General features: G+C 41.4%; 1 protein-coding gene across 5 annotated transcripts in view; it reads right to left on the bottom strand.

Moving 5' to 3' along the window:
* PPP1CB (protein phosphatase 1 catalytic subunit beta) overlaps positions 1–16829 on the bottom strand; it is a 50406-nt gene that overhangs the window by 11049 nt on the left and 22528 nt on the right. For all 5 annotated transcript variants that reach the window (XM_005289520.5, XM_065589305.1, XM_042848526.2 and 2 more), the window contains exons 3-5: positions 11622–11852; positions 11149–11253; positions 1766–1837 (exon numbers count right to left, since the gene is read on the bottom strand). In XM_005289520.5, the coding sequence (XP_005289577.1) occupies positions 1766–1837; positions 11149–11253; positions 11622–11852 (408 nt within the window). The remainder of the gene's footprint in view (positions 1–1765; positions 1838–11148; positions 11254–11621; positions 11853–16829) is intronic.

Below are 16829 nucleotides of genomic sequence, written 5' to 3'. Positions count from 1 at the left end.
TCCTGCATCAAGCCAAATCATTTGTGGCTGAACTAGATTGGAGAAACTGCCAGTCATGATTTAAAGAAGTTATTAAGAATCTATCACATTTGTCAGAGATCTTGAAATATATATTTTTTTTGGGAGGGAAGGGGGGAATTTAAGTGGGTTTTCCTTGTTGATGCTTAGAAGAACAACCCTCCTTTTTCTTTCTATACAAGCACACATTTTTCCTTTAGCCGCCTCAGTTTCAGCTTTGATTTTACTGTTGCTGGTCAACACGGTCTTAAAGCTTGGCATGGGCATGCACCAGCAATAGAACAGTGAAACTGTTTTGGGGGTCATTTGCAACAAAAGCAGGTATAAGATTTTTCAGAAGAAAATGTCCTTGTGAACTAGAATCAAATAATTCTGCAGGCAGCCTTAAGATGGATTGGCTCTAGCAGTGACGCCAGACACACTGGTTAAAAAGCCCTCCTTTTTTAAAGGACTTTCTGATGGAAGCTAAGTACTGAAGTTTAAATTTCTTCTTTAAATGGATTTTTAAAAAAACATGAAAAAGGAATACAATGTAAGGAGATATTTTAGGTATGAATTAGTGTTGTAATTTACACTTGTGTTGTGAAAGTTCTCCACTACTTGCCTCATGCCGCATCTGGATGCGATATACATAGGTATTAACTTGCACCCTCATGTATTTTTGCTTATGGTGATGGACAGGATACTACCCATTCATAATTTGATATGATAAAATTAATACAGACTGACATTTGAAGAAGTCAGCTGTGAAAGAGGATCTTTATAATAAAACCTTGGCCTTAAAGGAGATGGTGTACTGATAGACAAAGATAACCCTATTGTGAGATCTCCTTTAACATGCAAATTGACTTCAAACCAACAACTACTCACTCAAAGCAAGATCATGCATTGCTAAACACCACCTATGTAGGGCTAAGGATCTTCTTTAATACTAGGGAACAAAATAGTAATTCCGTCTCCTACAGTTCTGGGGAAGGGGGTAGTTTTCAATAAAAATGATATAGAAGTGGCTATTGTAGTGGTAAAAGGGACAGATCAATTTGCTCCCCCCCATAAAATATATTTATGCAAGTATTAATATGATCGTAGAAAAGAGAACTTTAGGGCTAGAACGTTAATACAAACAAGTAGCAGAAGAGGTTATAAAAAAACTGACAAGCCTGCACAGCAAAGAGATTACTACGAACCCCAGATTAATTTAAACTCTGATGTTATGATGAGAAACAGAGGCCTGAGAAACCAAGAGAACTCTAGAAATGCGGGTTATGTTGCTTGATAGATTTTGAACAACTAAATGTTTGGGGCCTATTTAACCCGAACCTGTATTTTCGGTTTAGTTTTTCTGATTTCACTTAGATATTCTATTGATTTTCTAGAAAGCCTTGTTTTATTTGGGATAATTCACTGCAATCCATTCTCTTAGACAAGGAATACAAATGTCATAATTCTGCCAAGAGGACGACAAAAGGTACAAAAAGTATCTGATCTCAGGGGCTCGCTCTGTCAAAACAAATACTCGATTAGTTACCAAAAAGCACAATGAAATTCATAGTTTGAACAAAGAAAGCCTCGGGAGCTCAGGAAGGAACAGGAATAGGGTACTGAAGATTACAACTGAAGCACAATTAGACTGTTTCAAGGCTCTGAACTGCATAAATAGGAACTGGTTCTGATATTCTAATGCCACTGGTAAGTTTGCTTTGGCATCACTGCAAGATACATGTACAATAAATTCTGTATGTCTTACCTGTGTCAGGAACATCTGTGGGTCTCATAATTCTCCGAATCTGCTCCATTGACTGGAGATCTGGTGACAGTCCTGTAAACATATACAAAAATAAACTAAGCTGTCTGTATTCTTACTTTTAAAAGGGTACCAGGAAATGCACAACTGGAGGCTCAAGGTGATACAGCATGCATCATTTTCACTGTAACATAAAGTGAAAAAAGTCAGCAGGTTTCTAGACACCACTTAAAATACAACTGGTCTGTGCATTAGGACTGTAACAGCACTTAATGGGCTTACTACAGCAGAACCTCAGAGTTACAAACACCCCAGGAACGGCGATTGTTCGTAAGTCTGAACAAAACGTTAGTTGTTCTTCTAAAAGTTTACAACTGAACCTTGACTTAGAGCTTTGAAACTTTGCTATGCAGAAGAAAAACAGTGCTTTTAAACCATCTTAATTTAATTCAAACAAGCACAGAAACATTTCCTTACCTTGTCTAATCTTTTTTTTAAATCTCTTTATTTTAAGAGTTTACATTTAACACAGTACTGTACTATGCAGTATTTGCTTTTTTCCGGCTCTGCTGCCTGATAGCGTACTTGTGGTTCAAATGAGGTGTGTGATTGACCGGTCAGTTCATAACTCAGAGGTTCTACTGTAGTACTTATTTATTTGTATGTATGCCACCTTCTTATTCAAGGAGGGGGGGGAGGGAATTTACGTGGGTTTTCCCTGTTGATGCTTAGAACTGCAACTGCAGAGTAAGTCAGTCTCATACCCATTACACAAACAGGTAAACTTAGGCAGTTGAACTTTATTTCATCTGCATAAAGCACAAGTAACTGGGTTTTATACAGGTGAAGCAAAGTTCACTGAGAAAACTAGCTTAAAGAGCATACTCCATACTATAGTCAGGATGCAAAGCTGCAGCACACCACTTCACTTATGCAGAGTATGAAGGCTAGTCTACACTAGAAACGCTACAGCAGCAGTGCTGTAGTGCGTCTGGTGAAGATGTTCTACGCCAACAGGAGAGAGCTCTCCCATAATAAAACTACTTCAGAGAGGCAGTAACTATGTCGGCGGGAGAGCATCTCCCGCCGACATAGTGCTGTCCATACCAGTGCTTAGGTCAGCATAACTTACACTGCTCGGGGGGTGGCTTATTCATACCCCTGAGTGACATAAGTTATACTGACATAAGTGGTAATGTGTACAAGTCCTTTAGTGTCACTACAGCCACAGTTTGTGACTCCCACTGTCCCTCTCCACACTAGCCTAAGCTGTGCAGGCATGGAAGCAGTCTCCTTGGCATGCAGGGATTTAGAAGAGTACCTACAAGGCTGCTCAACTTTAATAGCCCCACAGCAAGACTTAAGATGGTTGAAAGGGGCTTGAAAAGCCCTCAACGGATTGTTTTATCTAGAGAAGTTAAGTGATTTGTCCAAACCCACATAAATCAGTCACAAAGCTGAGAATAGAACTTAAGAGCTCTAACTTATGATACAACTCCTTTCCCTTACATACACTTTATTTTTAATGTTAAGCCTATTTTGCTCAGTCCAATGTTCTAAAGAGTTCACATAGCAGGAAGAATCTTTCACTAAAAAAGAGTCACTTACATTTTGATTTCACTTGACATTTCAGAGTTGACAGATAGTGGAAGCTCTTTTATCCAAGAACACCCCTTTAGGTCAGTAAGAGAGCCTACTATTATGAATACTAACTTTCAATCTATTTTAAGACTGATTATTTTTGTTCAATATTCCAAGCATTTAATAAGACAGTTTTATCTTTAGTCATTATTTAAGAAAGACTGGTTCTTTGGCTGAATATCAAGATAGATATGTAGATTGGTGCAAATTACACCTTCGAGATTGGGTCCAAACAAGTTTAAAATTTCTGTTACCTACACATCAAGAAGGAAGTAGTCATGTAAAAGTAGGCCCTAGTCAGCTTTAACTGACACCCTTCTGTCAGTTACTTATCCTTCCTTCCACAATCCTCTTCTGACCTACTGACATGCAAGTTGCATCAATTTAAAATCTCTTCTGGATTTGTCTCTTAGATCTTATCCAGCAAAATTATCGTGTGATATGGTACAAGGCAGGGTCATGTGCAAAGGTTAGTCAATGTGGACTCCTAGGAAAAAGGTACTGGTATCCAATGCATCCAAAGCTACTCAAAACACCATCAACAAATACAAATTGCCTTTAAAACAAAGTGGGCTACGTGGATCAGCAGAGCATTGTAAGTCCAGTGGGTGCAAGGTTGAAGACTGTGCAAGACAGCAGTATATAGCAGCATAAGGATGGTTTTAAATGCTGAAATACAATCTGAACATCTGCAAATAAAGATCACTTTTGCAAGAAGCTGAGATTGCCTCTTATCCCACCTCCTCCTATTGTGAGCAACAGAGTTGAGAGTGGTCAAGGGTTAAGATCCACAAATTTAATTTAATACAAATCAGAAAAACTACTGTCAAATTGCCCCCACTACAATGATTACCTGTGCACCTCAGTACCTTGTGGATAAATAGTGTAGTTTTCAGACTGCAACTTGTGACATGGCAGCAGTTACAAGCCTGGTTCTCTGATGCAACCATTTGCTGGTAACGAGACACAGACAAGCGTTTTTATACATTTAAATGCACTAAAAGGATTATACGGGTGCATGTTTAGGCTAAGCCAAAGCAAGATCAAAACAAGGAAGTTAAGGGGCCTTATTGTCCTCATCAAATCCAAGCACTGTTGAATCAAAAAGGGAAGAACATTATAAACAGTAAGAAGAGCACGGAGAAAGCCCTGCTGGCTGTCTCAGATTTTTACTTTAGGAAAAAGTGCATCCCATATAGCATCATATGATAAAGAAGGCAAAAGGGATACTCTGCAAATTCGGAATTTAACCCATGGCTCTCCTCAGGTAGCCTCGAGTCATCTTTTGCTATTTGCATATTGATGCATCCCCTCAGAGGAAGCCCCAACACTATGCTAGTGGTGTCACCAATCACAGAATTCCCACCACTGAAACCACTTCTATGCTTTGTGTTGCACATAAAGATCTTGCCTCCTCCCCCAAGAGATTAAAACCTAATTCAGGCAGGCAAACTATTTTGACAATAGACACGGTGACAGTATGAGATTAGCAGTGCAGAAGGTTAACAGCAGTTATCACTGAAAGGTCTCCTGAAAGAGTGGCTTTAAGGAAGGCTTTAAAGCAGCAAAGCCCTTTCACTCATGAGGAGAAGAGGAAAGCAAGGAGCAGCATGGAAGAGGACTCACAGAGAAGAGTAAAAGGAGGAAACTGGGGATGGTTCAGAGGTAGGCTAAATTTAAGCAAAAAGACAGGGTAAAATGAAGAAGTGAGTACAGAGCTGTGGAAGGCCCTAAAGGCAAGGATGAGAAACTTGAATTTGATGTGTAGTCAAAAAGCCAGTGAAGAGATTCAAAGAGGGGAACATCTGAGTCAGTGATAGAAGATAATTTCAGCAGCAACATATTGGAGAGACTGTAGCAGAGGGGAGATTTGGTTTATATAATCAGATGGGGGGGGGTGCAAAGAAGAGGACTGAAGAAATGTAAGCAGGGAAGGAACAAAGGTGTGAAATCGGGATTTCAGCACGCTGCCTAATTGGATAAGTGAGGTGCCTTTTGTTTACTATGTTATGCGGTTTTGCAAAGTTTTTATTGTATATCCCAGAGGGCAAGTTTTAAAAATAAACTATGCAAAAATACGCAATATAGTAAAAAAAAGGCACCTACCTCACCCCTATAAGCTGGCTCCGAGCTCCAGCAGGTTTGTGTTATTACCAGTACAGTGTACACAGACTCAAGACATCATGAGTAGGTGCTGACAATCCATAACTCAGGGACCTGAAAAGCAGTTTGGAGGGGATGGGGAGGAGAAGAGAGGGCAAGGTTTACCACTCAAATGTGCTAAGTGTCACCCTGGGTTGCTGTTATTTTGGAGTATTCAGGACATTCTGCTAAGCTTTTCATATCTGCAAATCAGCTTTAATAGTGCTAATACTTTTGCTTCCATCTGGAAGTGTTACAAGTCTTAAAGGGGCATTTGTTTTTAAAGTTAGAATATCCTTTAAATGGTACATAGAATTTGAGCTCGTCTTTTATTTTTAAAAATAAAACAGACGTGTTTTTAAATCCCCAATTATGTTTACAAGGGAAGTTTGTTTACACCTTGTATTTGTTTTCCAGAAATAATCACCTTCTGGAATTCTCTCATGGGCCTCTGGTCCCAAGTACAATGCATGCAGAACTTCAAGCTCTTAAGTTTGTTTTTTTAGTCTATGGTTAGCAGTAAGAGGGTCTGCACAAGCCACATACTCCTACCACCACCTCACTGGTTAGTGCCTATCACCTGAGTTTAACTGCTATCGGTGTCATGATTTGGGAAATATTTCTGCACATCTTATGAATTCTAGTTCACAGGTAAGTTATGACATTTCTGTATCATGGCAATTTATAAAGTATTTCTATGGAGCGTAAATCTTGTCAACTGGAGTAGCTATCTCCACTAAAGGGATTAGCAAAAACCTTCAATTATATGAGGTTTTAAGAAACATAAGTATTATACCTACTAAACTACTTGGAAGAGAGATTCCATACCTGTAAAATCAAGATTCTTTGACAATGCAGTCAATCTGAACCAATGGTTTTCTTTCTGCTGTTCAAACTTGCTAGACAGAGTGATAAGTGACCAGCTTCCAAATTTATCACTCTGCCCAGATGCACTCCCCTCTACAGGCTTGCTTCTACTCTTTCCTTTGGATTCACTGTTGGCATACACACTTATGAAAAATTAAATTAGATAATCCCAGAGAGTAGCTTTTTAAAAAGGTTGTAATTCTCAGGATCAAAATAAAATTCTGGGAGAACTTGAATATTTCACTGAAAAAGCCTGTATTACAGGTAGTGAAATCTGCTTCTACTCATTTAACAACCTGGACCAATGCTAAGTAGCAGTGCGCAGGGGCTCCCCAACTCGGGAGAGAGAGCCCAGTATTTCAGCATATAAAGCTGTTGAGTTGTATTACCCTAGCAAGACTCTGCCACTCTACTAAAGCAATGGATTCCTCATGAGCTAAAAAGGAAATGGGCTTTAATTGAAAGTTAGGCAAGGCATTAGCAGATGCCACTTTGGGCTGGCAGAAACTGAACACCTGTGGTTGATAAAGGAACACACACTCAGCCTTTGCAGATAGTGCCCATCACACACTGAATAGGCCAATGACATCTGTAGGACAGAGTAAAACCTTCTCTTTGCTAAGGCAAAGCTTGTTTTCAGGCGAGCGGTACTGAACAGGAAGTACCTATACCTGTTCTACACCCAAACACTGAACCCATACCCTAGAAACAAACTGCTCCTTACATTTTATAAATCCCTCACCATTACTCACACAGACTGCTCTCATATCCCACCTCATTGCTAACAATCAGCATCTCAAGACGGTCCCTGTGCACTGCTACTGACAACCTACACAACTTAACACTGAAATTATGCAAACTGGATCCCTCAAGGTACACATGCATCTCTTTCATTTGAAATCTTTCACATATGCGAAGGGGTGAGGGGAGTGGAGATCCAGATCTCCTATCATAATCACCCCTCTACCTAACTGTTCCAACTAATGCCCCATCATTCAGCACAGCTATACCCAACAGTGAATGGGGCTGGAGTGCATGCAGATAATTACCAATGGCTACTGTGAGGTTGAGGGGGCTATTATCCATCTAGCTAGGATGATGTGGAAATAAACCTTTGAGAACCTTCTAGGCCATAAGTACAGAATTCTCTTCCTTGTTTTTGTTGAAAAGCTAGGCACACAGCCTTAATGCCAGTCAGAGAAAGCATGCTTCTGGTGGCTTTTTATTGGGAGATCGACAGGAGACTGTGAAGATAAGAAGGGACTGAGACAGATGAAGTGGAAAAAAATTAATATATAGCTATTATGGACAGGACCTACTGCAGACTGAAGAACTTTCCTCTCACTCCCTCTAACAAAGGAGCCTCTGGAGCAAGATGGATACTAGATCAGCAGTCCTTGGAGATCGGTGAATCCTATAAGCTTAAAAGTTAATATGGGGCATCTGGAATATTGAAACCTGAATGAAATCCTTTAGGGGACCTTTAAGAGGACACTCCATTCCTAGCAGACTTAGGTAAGGTGCTATCAGGCTTTATGGGCTTATCTTGAGGAAGCAATATCTTGAAATCAGCCAGGACTTTCAAAGTTTGGTCCACACACTTTCTGAAGAGGTGATGCCCCTACCAGGACAGGGTCGTAAGTCACATACCTGTGGCCTTAGTCAGAGGAAACAGTCAGTGTTGCCTTGTCATTATCTGGACATGTCTCCCAGGTTGATTGGCAAGGAGAAAGAGGTCTAGTTTAACTTTCTAGGCAGGCAAAAATTAGCTTCCAAGAGTCTTGTAAGAAGACAGATAATCAGCAGTGAGGAACACACAGAAACATTAAGTTTTATTAGAGCCAAACTACAATGCCATACATCTAGGAACAAGGAATTCAGGTTATACCTACAGAATGGAGGACTGTATTCAGGAAGGCAGTGAATTTGAAGATGATTACGAGGACACAAAAGACAGGCAAGTCCACATGATCTCCCAGTATGATGCTATGGCAAGTGCTAATTTGATCCTTGGATGCATTATCAGTACTGAGTAGAAACAATGAGATGATTTCACCTCCACATGGCACTGAGGAGACAACCTGGAATACTGTGTGCAGTTCTGGTATCTACTTAAAATAAATAAATAAATAAGAATGTTGAAAAAAATTGGATGGGGTACAGAGAAGTACCACAAAAAGGATTAGAAAACTGGAAAAAAAGGGCCTTACAGTGAGCCTTAAGGAGCTTAAGTCTATTAAATTTATCAAAAAGATCAAGAGGCGACTTGTTTATGGTTTTCTCCCCATAAAGGTAGTTAATACACCAGTTACTACAGGGCTCTTTGAGCTAACCGAGAAAGGCATAAGAGGAGCCAATGTCTGGAAGCTGAAGTCAGACAAAAATCAAGTAAAAAATTTTGTCTCGTTTCTCACAATGAGGGTGATTAGTCGTTGGAACAAACTACCAAGTGGTGGAATCTCCATTTTTGAGTCTAAACATCTTTTAGAAAGGAATACCTTAGTCAAACAAGTTATCCGGCTGTGTACTGGGTCAAGTACTATAGCTTGTGTTATAAAGGTAAGACTAGATGATTTAAGTCCTAATTCATGATGTTTCCTTAAGACTGAGTCCAGATTCTGTCTTTCACATCCATGACAGGGTAAGTTAAAAGGGTAATGGGATGGAAGACTCTCCACAGACTTTGTGACCACTTGGCCAATCTTTGTGAGGACCATCACTTTTCCGAAGTACCAGTGGGAGGTTGTGGAAACCTACAGCCTGGAGTTGTGGAGAACAGACAATTCTGGATTCTTCCAAGTATATCTTGGCCAACTTCTTAGAGAAAGGAAATGTTTGTAGGACTTGTCTATATGGGGGATTTGTCCCTATAATAGTATAAACTCCAAGTGTATAGACAAAGTGGCACTATCTACCTCAGTTTCAAGTAGAAGCAAGCGGCACTCATAAGTTGCAATTTTGCCTGTCTCCCCCAGATACTTGCTCCAGTGCAGCTATCCTGCTGGCTGAAATCCCCAATGGAGACAAAGCCATATCCTTTCAAGTCCCCTAGGAATCTTTGTTCTGACAATCCTCTTCAAGGACAGATCTTCCTAAGGCATTGAACTCTACTAATTTGCTTATTAGTTAAATCAGGTCATGAGAATTTAAAAAAAATAAAGTCATTCTTTTCCTTTGGCCTTCTCTTAGGGGCAGACTCTGGACCTTTCAGAGCTTTTGCCTTTTCGACCCTGATTTACATTTCCTGTCTGGTTTGGGAAAGAATAAGCACAGGACAAAGGAGAGGAGCAGCAGGGGAAAGGTAACCTCACAAGCATATGGAGCTGATCCACTAGGGACAGTAGTTCAAGTGAACTCCCACAGAAAGCATTCCTTACTACCCTTATGGCATATTTTAGAGTTAGAGCCCATATTTTGGATTTAGGGTCTATAAGTAATATCCCCCTACTGCCCTTGTGAGGGGAAACAAAAGTTATGGAGGTTGCCACAGTCTTCAGCTTCTGCAAAGACAGAGGTTAATCCTTATTAGAAGAGGGCTGGAGCATCAACGGCTGTGATGTGCCAAGGCTACAGTCCAGCAGCATTTTATTATTCTGCACCATCAGTGGCAAGAAGGGTAGAGGCTTGAAGTAAGCAGAGGCACTAAGCCAGGTGGGAGTAGAGTGATGGTTCTTTTGAGATGCTACTCACCCAAGAAGGAGAGGGGAAGTGCTTAAGAAACAGGATTGGACTACTGCTCAGCAGCTCTTGCAAAAGGCATGCTGCCTGCCCCACGTTGTATTGGGAAAATGGAAGCCTGAGCTCCAATTTAGGCAGCCTCCAATTGTTGGTCAAAACAGGGGCTGCACTCACCACCTGATTCTTGAGGCAAAACTGAGCCACTCCTACATTGTTACCATTGCCTTGCTGTCAGAAGCCCTCCTGTTCACCAAGAAAACAGAAGGAAAGTTAAAGCCTGGGCCTGCTCCAGTCAGTCTTGAGGGAGGTAGCGAAGGTGTCATATCTGCAGCACCACGAAGCCCATAGCTGGAGCAGTTTGGGCACAAAACACTACAGGCATGGCTCTGCCCACTTGGCTGGCTGATCATTCTACAAGGAAGCAAATATGTTACATTCTGCCTAGGCTCCAGTGAGAAAAAGTGAAGAAAGCTAAGAAGCCAGCTGTGGAGGGAATGGATATGGGCAGGGAGAAAAAGCCTTGTAAGCCACTGAATGTTCACATAGGTGAGGAAAATACACTGGTCCAAATGATTGGACACAGGAGCAGAAACACTTTATGAACTTGTCAAATAGAGAGGCAAACAAGTTGTTTATTCCACGATTGGACAATTTATTATGCAATTCTAGGGGAGGGGGGGAAGAAATCTGCATGTGTATGCAAGTTAATTCTTTAAAGTTGACTTCACATTAAACTTCAGTCTGATTCTGAAGGAGAAAAGTGCAATTTTTGGTTTTGCATTTTCTGTTATCATGTAGCACAATGACCTAAGCAAAGATCTCGTTCCTGAGCAAAACAATAAGGGAGAACATAGAGTGAGGATGAGGAGATGAACAGGAATAAGCCACAGTTATCTTAATGGTGCCATTAAAGTTACTCTCAATGATAATTTCATTGCTATTGTATGCAACATGGAACAGTGTTTTAGTCTGATCCTGGGCCAGAGATTGACACTAATTATGCAATGGATAGGAAAAATATAACTACATTCACTGTCAGATTGAAGTAATTATCTTACCTCCATGACAGCAGAAGATCTTCTCATCCACAATGGCTGCAATAGGCAGACAGTTAAAGCAGTCTGTGAATGTCTTCCAAAGTTTAATATTAAATCGCCGTTTGCCTGCAGGAACAGAGTAGTCTATTAGAAAAGGAATTACATAGCCAACCTACAATGTGCATTATACCCTGCCCAAAGACGTAGACAAAGTCTGAAAGTTGAATTATTCACGTTTCATAAAACCTGTGAAGATGATCACCTGTTAAAAGCATTTCACAGTAAGTTTACTTCAAGTAAAAACCACATATGTAATACCAAGTATTAAGAGACACAAGGTGTGTTTCAAAATAATTTATGGAAAGCTTTTCCTACAGATTGCTTTGATAAATTCTTGCAATGAACCATTATTTGGTTAAAAATAATCTACTTTCTACTCCTACAACATATAGTTAAATGGAAGCAACTTTTGAGAACTAGAAGGTTTTGCTTACATTCATCATAGAATCCATAGATACGATTAATGCTAGCACACTCATGGTTTCCTCTGAGGAGAAAGAAGTTTTCTGGATACTTGATTTTGTATGCCAGTAATAGGCAGATGGTTTCCAGAGACTGCTTGCCTCTGTCTACGTAATCTCCCAGGAAAAGATAGTTGGCTTCTGGTGGGAATCCTCCATACTCAAACAATCGAAGTAAATCTGTATATTGCCCATGAATGTCACCTGAATAAGGTAAATTTAAAGAGATAAAAAGTTTAGTACAATATCATAAATACCTTACTGAAACCAAGACATTGAATTAGTACTCATTTTAGAGGGTCAGTTAAGAATTGAGAGGTAGTTGACAGACTGATATTCTGGCAAGATCTTTCAGATGGTCTGTTGAGAAAGGATAAAGAAAGCTAAAATTGAAGCACTCAATCTATGGAAATTGCCCACAAGATTTGCAGAGAATTGCAGTGTCAGTTCCAGAAACTTTCTGAAGGGTACAAAATCTTCCTTCCCATTTAACTAAGTAGTCTCTGGAAAAGATGGGAAATTCCAGTTTATCTGTACAAATTTAAACGTAAATTTAGAAGAAAGCTGACTTGATGCAACTAATACATAGAAGGTGGCAAATTAACTATTTTAAAAAGCAAAACTTGTAGGTTTACTACCACACTCCACTCTCCTCCCAAAAGCAATCAGTAAAGAAACTGGACAAATCAGTAGAGGCAGGTGCTGCATTAAGCTATTCTAAGCTTGTTTTATACCCTAAAAAGTCAACTGTTGACCTGCTGGTCACTCCGGCAATATTACAGCTACTATACAATGTCACTGGACAAGGTAGCTTGGCTAAGTGCCTTCTTTCATGTGATTTTTTGTGTGTGTGCGCAATTTGCTATACCACACAGTACAGAACTCTTTAAAATCAAATCCTATACAAAAGATATCCAGCAAGCTTGCAAGAAGTTAATCAAAAACTGATACAGTAAGTATTATTCTGACAAATTATTCTGCCAGATTCACCTACCACTTACCATATATTCCACAACGGGCCACTTCCAAAAAAAATAGGCAGGCTGCATGGTGCAACAGTTCTGTCGTAAGTAGTTGGCACAGAATACCATATCACCCATAACACTGTATCACCTAACTATAACTGTGTAGGTGGGTGTGATGGAAGAAGAATAGAAACCTAAACACTAAAGAATTCTTTAAAATTACTTGTGTACAGGAAGGCAGAGTGGCTTACAGAATAGATTGCTGGCAAGGGGTTCTATTCCTGGCTCTGCAACTGGTCTACTGGGTGACCTTGGGCTAGTCACTTCACCTTGCTATTCCTCAGTTTCCCCATCTGTAAATGGGGATATGATACTCCCGTTGTAAAGCCTTTGAGACTTACTGTTAAAATAGCTATGTACCCTTGCTATTTGCAGCATTCATCACATAAGCATACAGTCTTTAAATCAGTCAGTAGTAAGTTTATACAACTTGATCCATTTAGGTTTTGACTGATTTGTGGAACACTTCGATGTGATCTAATTCGACTGCTGGCAAAATGGTGAAGTGCCTACAGTGGTCAAGCAAAGATGCTTCTTGCTAATTGTAAGCCAGTCTCGGTCTCAGTTGCCAGAGGCTTTTTGAACAAGCAAGCCCAAGCTCCTCTCCATACTCTACACACTTAGGTCCATGTCTTTTTGGCTTCTCTGTTTCAAGTTCAAAATGTGCAGAAGCTAACAGGACTTCAGAACCACACCCATCTCTGTAGAAACTTCCTTTTTCATGCAACAGAGCACTAATTGCAACAGAAAAGGTGGATAAAAGGTGGATTGGGGGGAGGGATAGCTCAGTGGTTTGAGCATTGGCCTGCTAAACCCAGGGTTGTGAGTTCAATCCCTGAAGGGGATCTGGGGCAAAATCAGTACTTGGTCTTGCTAGTGAAGGCAGGGGGCTGGATTGGATGACTTTTCAAGGTCCCTTCCAGTTCTAGGAGATAAATTATAAATTAATGGAGATATCCTAATTTTAATGTAAGAGATAGATAATATAATATTTTATGGAGTGATCCACAACATGATCAGATAGGTATGGGACATCATGATGGATATCAAGAGTATCCCAGAACAAAGTTCCCTCTAAGCTGCGTGGCCACGCGGCAGGCAAACAAGGGCCACACAGGTGCGCAGTGAGGAGAGGCACCTCTCCTGCAGCCCTGGGCTGCTGCAGCAAGAGAGAGCTAGGGGGAGTCCTCTCTTCCTGTCACAGCCTACAGCAGCCTGCACCCCAAATCTTTCATCCCCACCCCAGAGCCCACACCCTAATGCCCTGTCCCAGCCCTGAGCCCCCTCCCGCACCCAAACTCCTTCCCAGAGCCCACATCCCCTCCTGTACCCCAACTCCCTGCCCCAGTCCAGAGCCCTCACCCCATCCCTCTGCCCTAGCCCTGAGCCCCCACCGACACTCTGAACCCCTCTGCCCCACCCCCGCCACATATCACCTCCATAATGGTGCACATAACAAAATTCATTCTGCACATAGATCTAAAAAAGAGGAAACATTAGAATTCTGGGACAATTTTTTTTAAAGGGATATTAAACCTTATGCTTCAGGGTTTAAGCCAATCTCTAGCTACAACAGATCAGGATGAGACTTAACACAGGAGGCAGATTATCAGACATCTGCCTTTCACAAAGATCTCTGAAGAATCTGGTACCAGTCATTGTCAGACAGGATAGATGGACCTCAAATGGGATCCAATCTGGCTATTCCTCTTAAAGTGTTCGAGAACCACTAAAAGAAAGATAGTCATACATATTATTTTATGCCATGTCCCTGGTTCATTGAAAAAAAAAAAAAAGAATACAAGCTTATTAGCTTGGTATATGGCAGTGGTTTTCAAACTTTTCATTTCCAGACCCTTACAAAAATTCAAATGGAGGTGTGGACTCCTTTGGAAATCTTAGTCTGTGGACCCCGAGGAGTCCATGGACCACAGGTTAAAAACCACTAGCGTATGGAGTTAAAGCTATTGCTGTACACCATTCACTATGTTAAACAGTTATGTTGCTTATTCCAGAGAAAGATACGTAACGTAGCTTCTATAAAAGGGGCCCAGAAGCCAACTTGGTGTTTGAGGACACGTGCTATCCTGGACCTGTCATAATACTAGACAAACTGCATTGTTTGACTTTGTATCTAGTGAAAGTTACTGATTCCTCTAAAGAGAAAGATAGCTAAGTCCACATAAGCAAATTCCTACAGCGCATACTGATGTAGTTAGTCTTTCACCTTAGATATACACCTCTACCCTGATATAATGCGACCCCATATAACACGAATTCGGATATAATGCAGTAAAGCAGTGCTCCGGGGGGGGGGGGGGGGCGCGGGGCTGCGCACTCCGGTGGATCAAAGCAAGTTCAATATAACGCGGTAAGATTTTTTTGGCTCCCGAGGACAGCGTTATATCGAGGTAGAGGTGTACAAGATAATGGTCACAAGAATAAAGGGATTTTGTTTAAGTTTTCCTTTACAGCCTGGTACCTTATAGACAAATACCTGGATGCATACTGAACTAGAACTAGCATCTGACAAAGATCACAGATGCTGCAAAGATGACAATGGTAAACTGACAATGTTTGTAGGCCACAAACTGGAGCAGAGAGCTCTCCTTAAGACCCACATTTAGGGCAGAGTAGTGTTAGTTGAATGGGTATACATATTCTATCAATATTTCCAATAAACCTAATTTAACAATGTAACTAAGTATATGGAACCTCATTGTCAGGCACGAACTAATAACATGGATAATTAATAAAATATTTGGGTAATGTTTCATTATATTTTATTTCCAATTAGACCCACAGTCAAGTGTTCAAAGAGGGTAACTGGGCAATATTTTGCAGAAGCCATTTTGTAAGTAGGCCGTGACTCCACATTTAGAGAGACATTTAGTAAACTGTTCACGATGCCCGATAGATACAAGTTTGAGCTAAACTGCAAGTCAAATCTGAAGCCTGCCAGAACAAGAACTACATTGTTTTTAAAAGAGAAAATTGGCATAAAATGAAAATTTGTTATATGAAAGGTATTGAGTTATGTAACCCACATAAATCCCAAATGTATGAGTTAATTTAGCTCTACATTTTAATGTGATTTTACAGTACAAAAATCTCATCCCATAGTAGCTCCTTCGATTTGGCTTGAGATAAAATTAATTTGTAGGCCAGATGATTAGTGTAGTTGCACATTGTTTTATTTATTTTAAGACTAGTTTAAAAATGATTTCTACCTGTACAAGAGCTTCTCTTAGTCGCCATACGTAGGACTCAAGCTCCCTAAACATCAGAAACATCCTAATGCCTATATCAGCGGTGGGCAAACTACGGCCCGTGGGCCGGATCCGGCCCCTCAGGGCTTTGGATCCAGCCCACAGGATTGCCACTCCCGTGGTGCTGCAGGCCCCACACTGTTCCCAGAAGGGGCCAGCACCACGTCCCTGTGGCCCCAGGGGAACTTTGCATGCTGCCCTTGCCTCTGGGTACCTCCCCTGAAGCTCCCACTGGCCGGGAATGGGGAACCAGGGCCAATAGGAACTTCGGGGGAGATATCCACAGGTGCTCAGAGCCCTCTGTGCCCCCTCCCCCAGGGGCCACAGGGACATGGTGCCAGCCACTTCCCGGAGCGGGGGCAGGGACCTGCCCTGGCCCCGCTGCGGGCCGCTGCCACCCTGGAGCCACTCCAGGTAAGTGGTGCTAAGCTGGAGCCTGCACCCCAAACCCCTCCTGCACACCAGCTCCCTGCCCTGAGCCCCCTGCCTGCAACCCAACCCACTGCCTGCAACCCTGCACCCTAACCCCCTTCCCTGAGCTCCCTCATGCACCACACACCCCTCCTCTGCCCCAATCCCTTGCCTTGAGCCCCTTCCTGCATACCACACCCCAACCCCCTGCCCCAGCCTACATTCATGACCCTGCAAGCAATTTCCCCTCCCCGATGGGGCCCTCAGGCCAAAAAGTTTGCCCACCCCGGCCTATATCATGTTCTCCTGCAAGTTATCACTACTTAAGTTTAGCTTCAGATTTGTTACCACATCATTTTCTGCACACAGAACACCCTCAGATAAGTTGGATCCAAAATTTAGCTTAAAGGGGCATGGCTACAGGTTTGCCTAGTATAATGAGTCTTCTGATTGGATTAAAATATCCCCTTACATCA

Source organism: Chrysemys picta, chromosome 3, assembly GCF_011386835.1.
Source record: "Chrysemys picta bellii isolate R12L10 chromosome 3, ASM1138683v2, whole genome shotgun sequence".
In the NCBI taxonomy this organism is placed as follows: Eukaryota; Metazoa; Chordata; order Testudines; family Emydidae; genus Chrysemys; species Chrysemys picta.
Note: the sequence above shows the minus strand (reverse complement) of the source record. Positions and strands in the feature narration are given on the sequence as shown.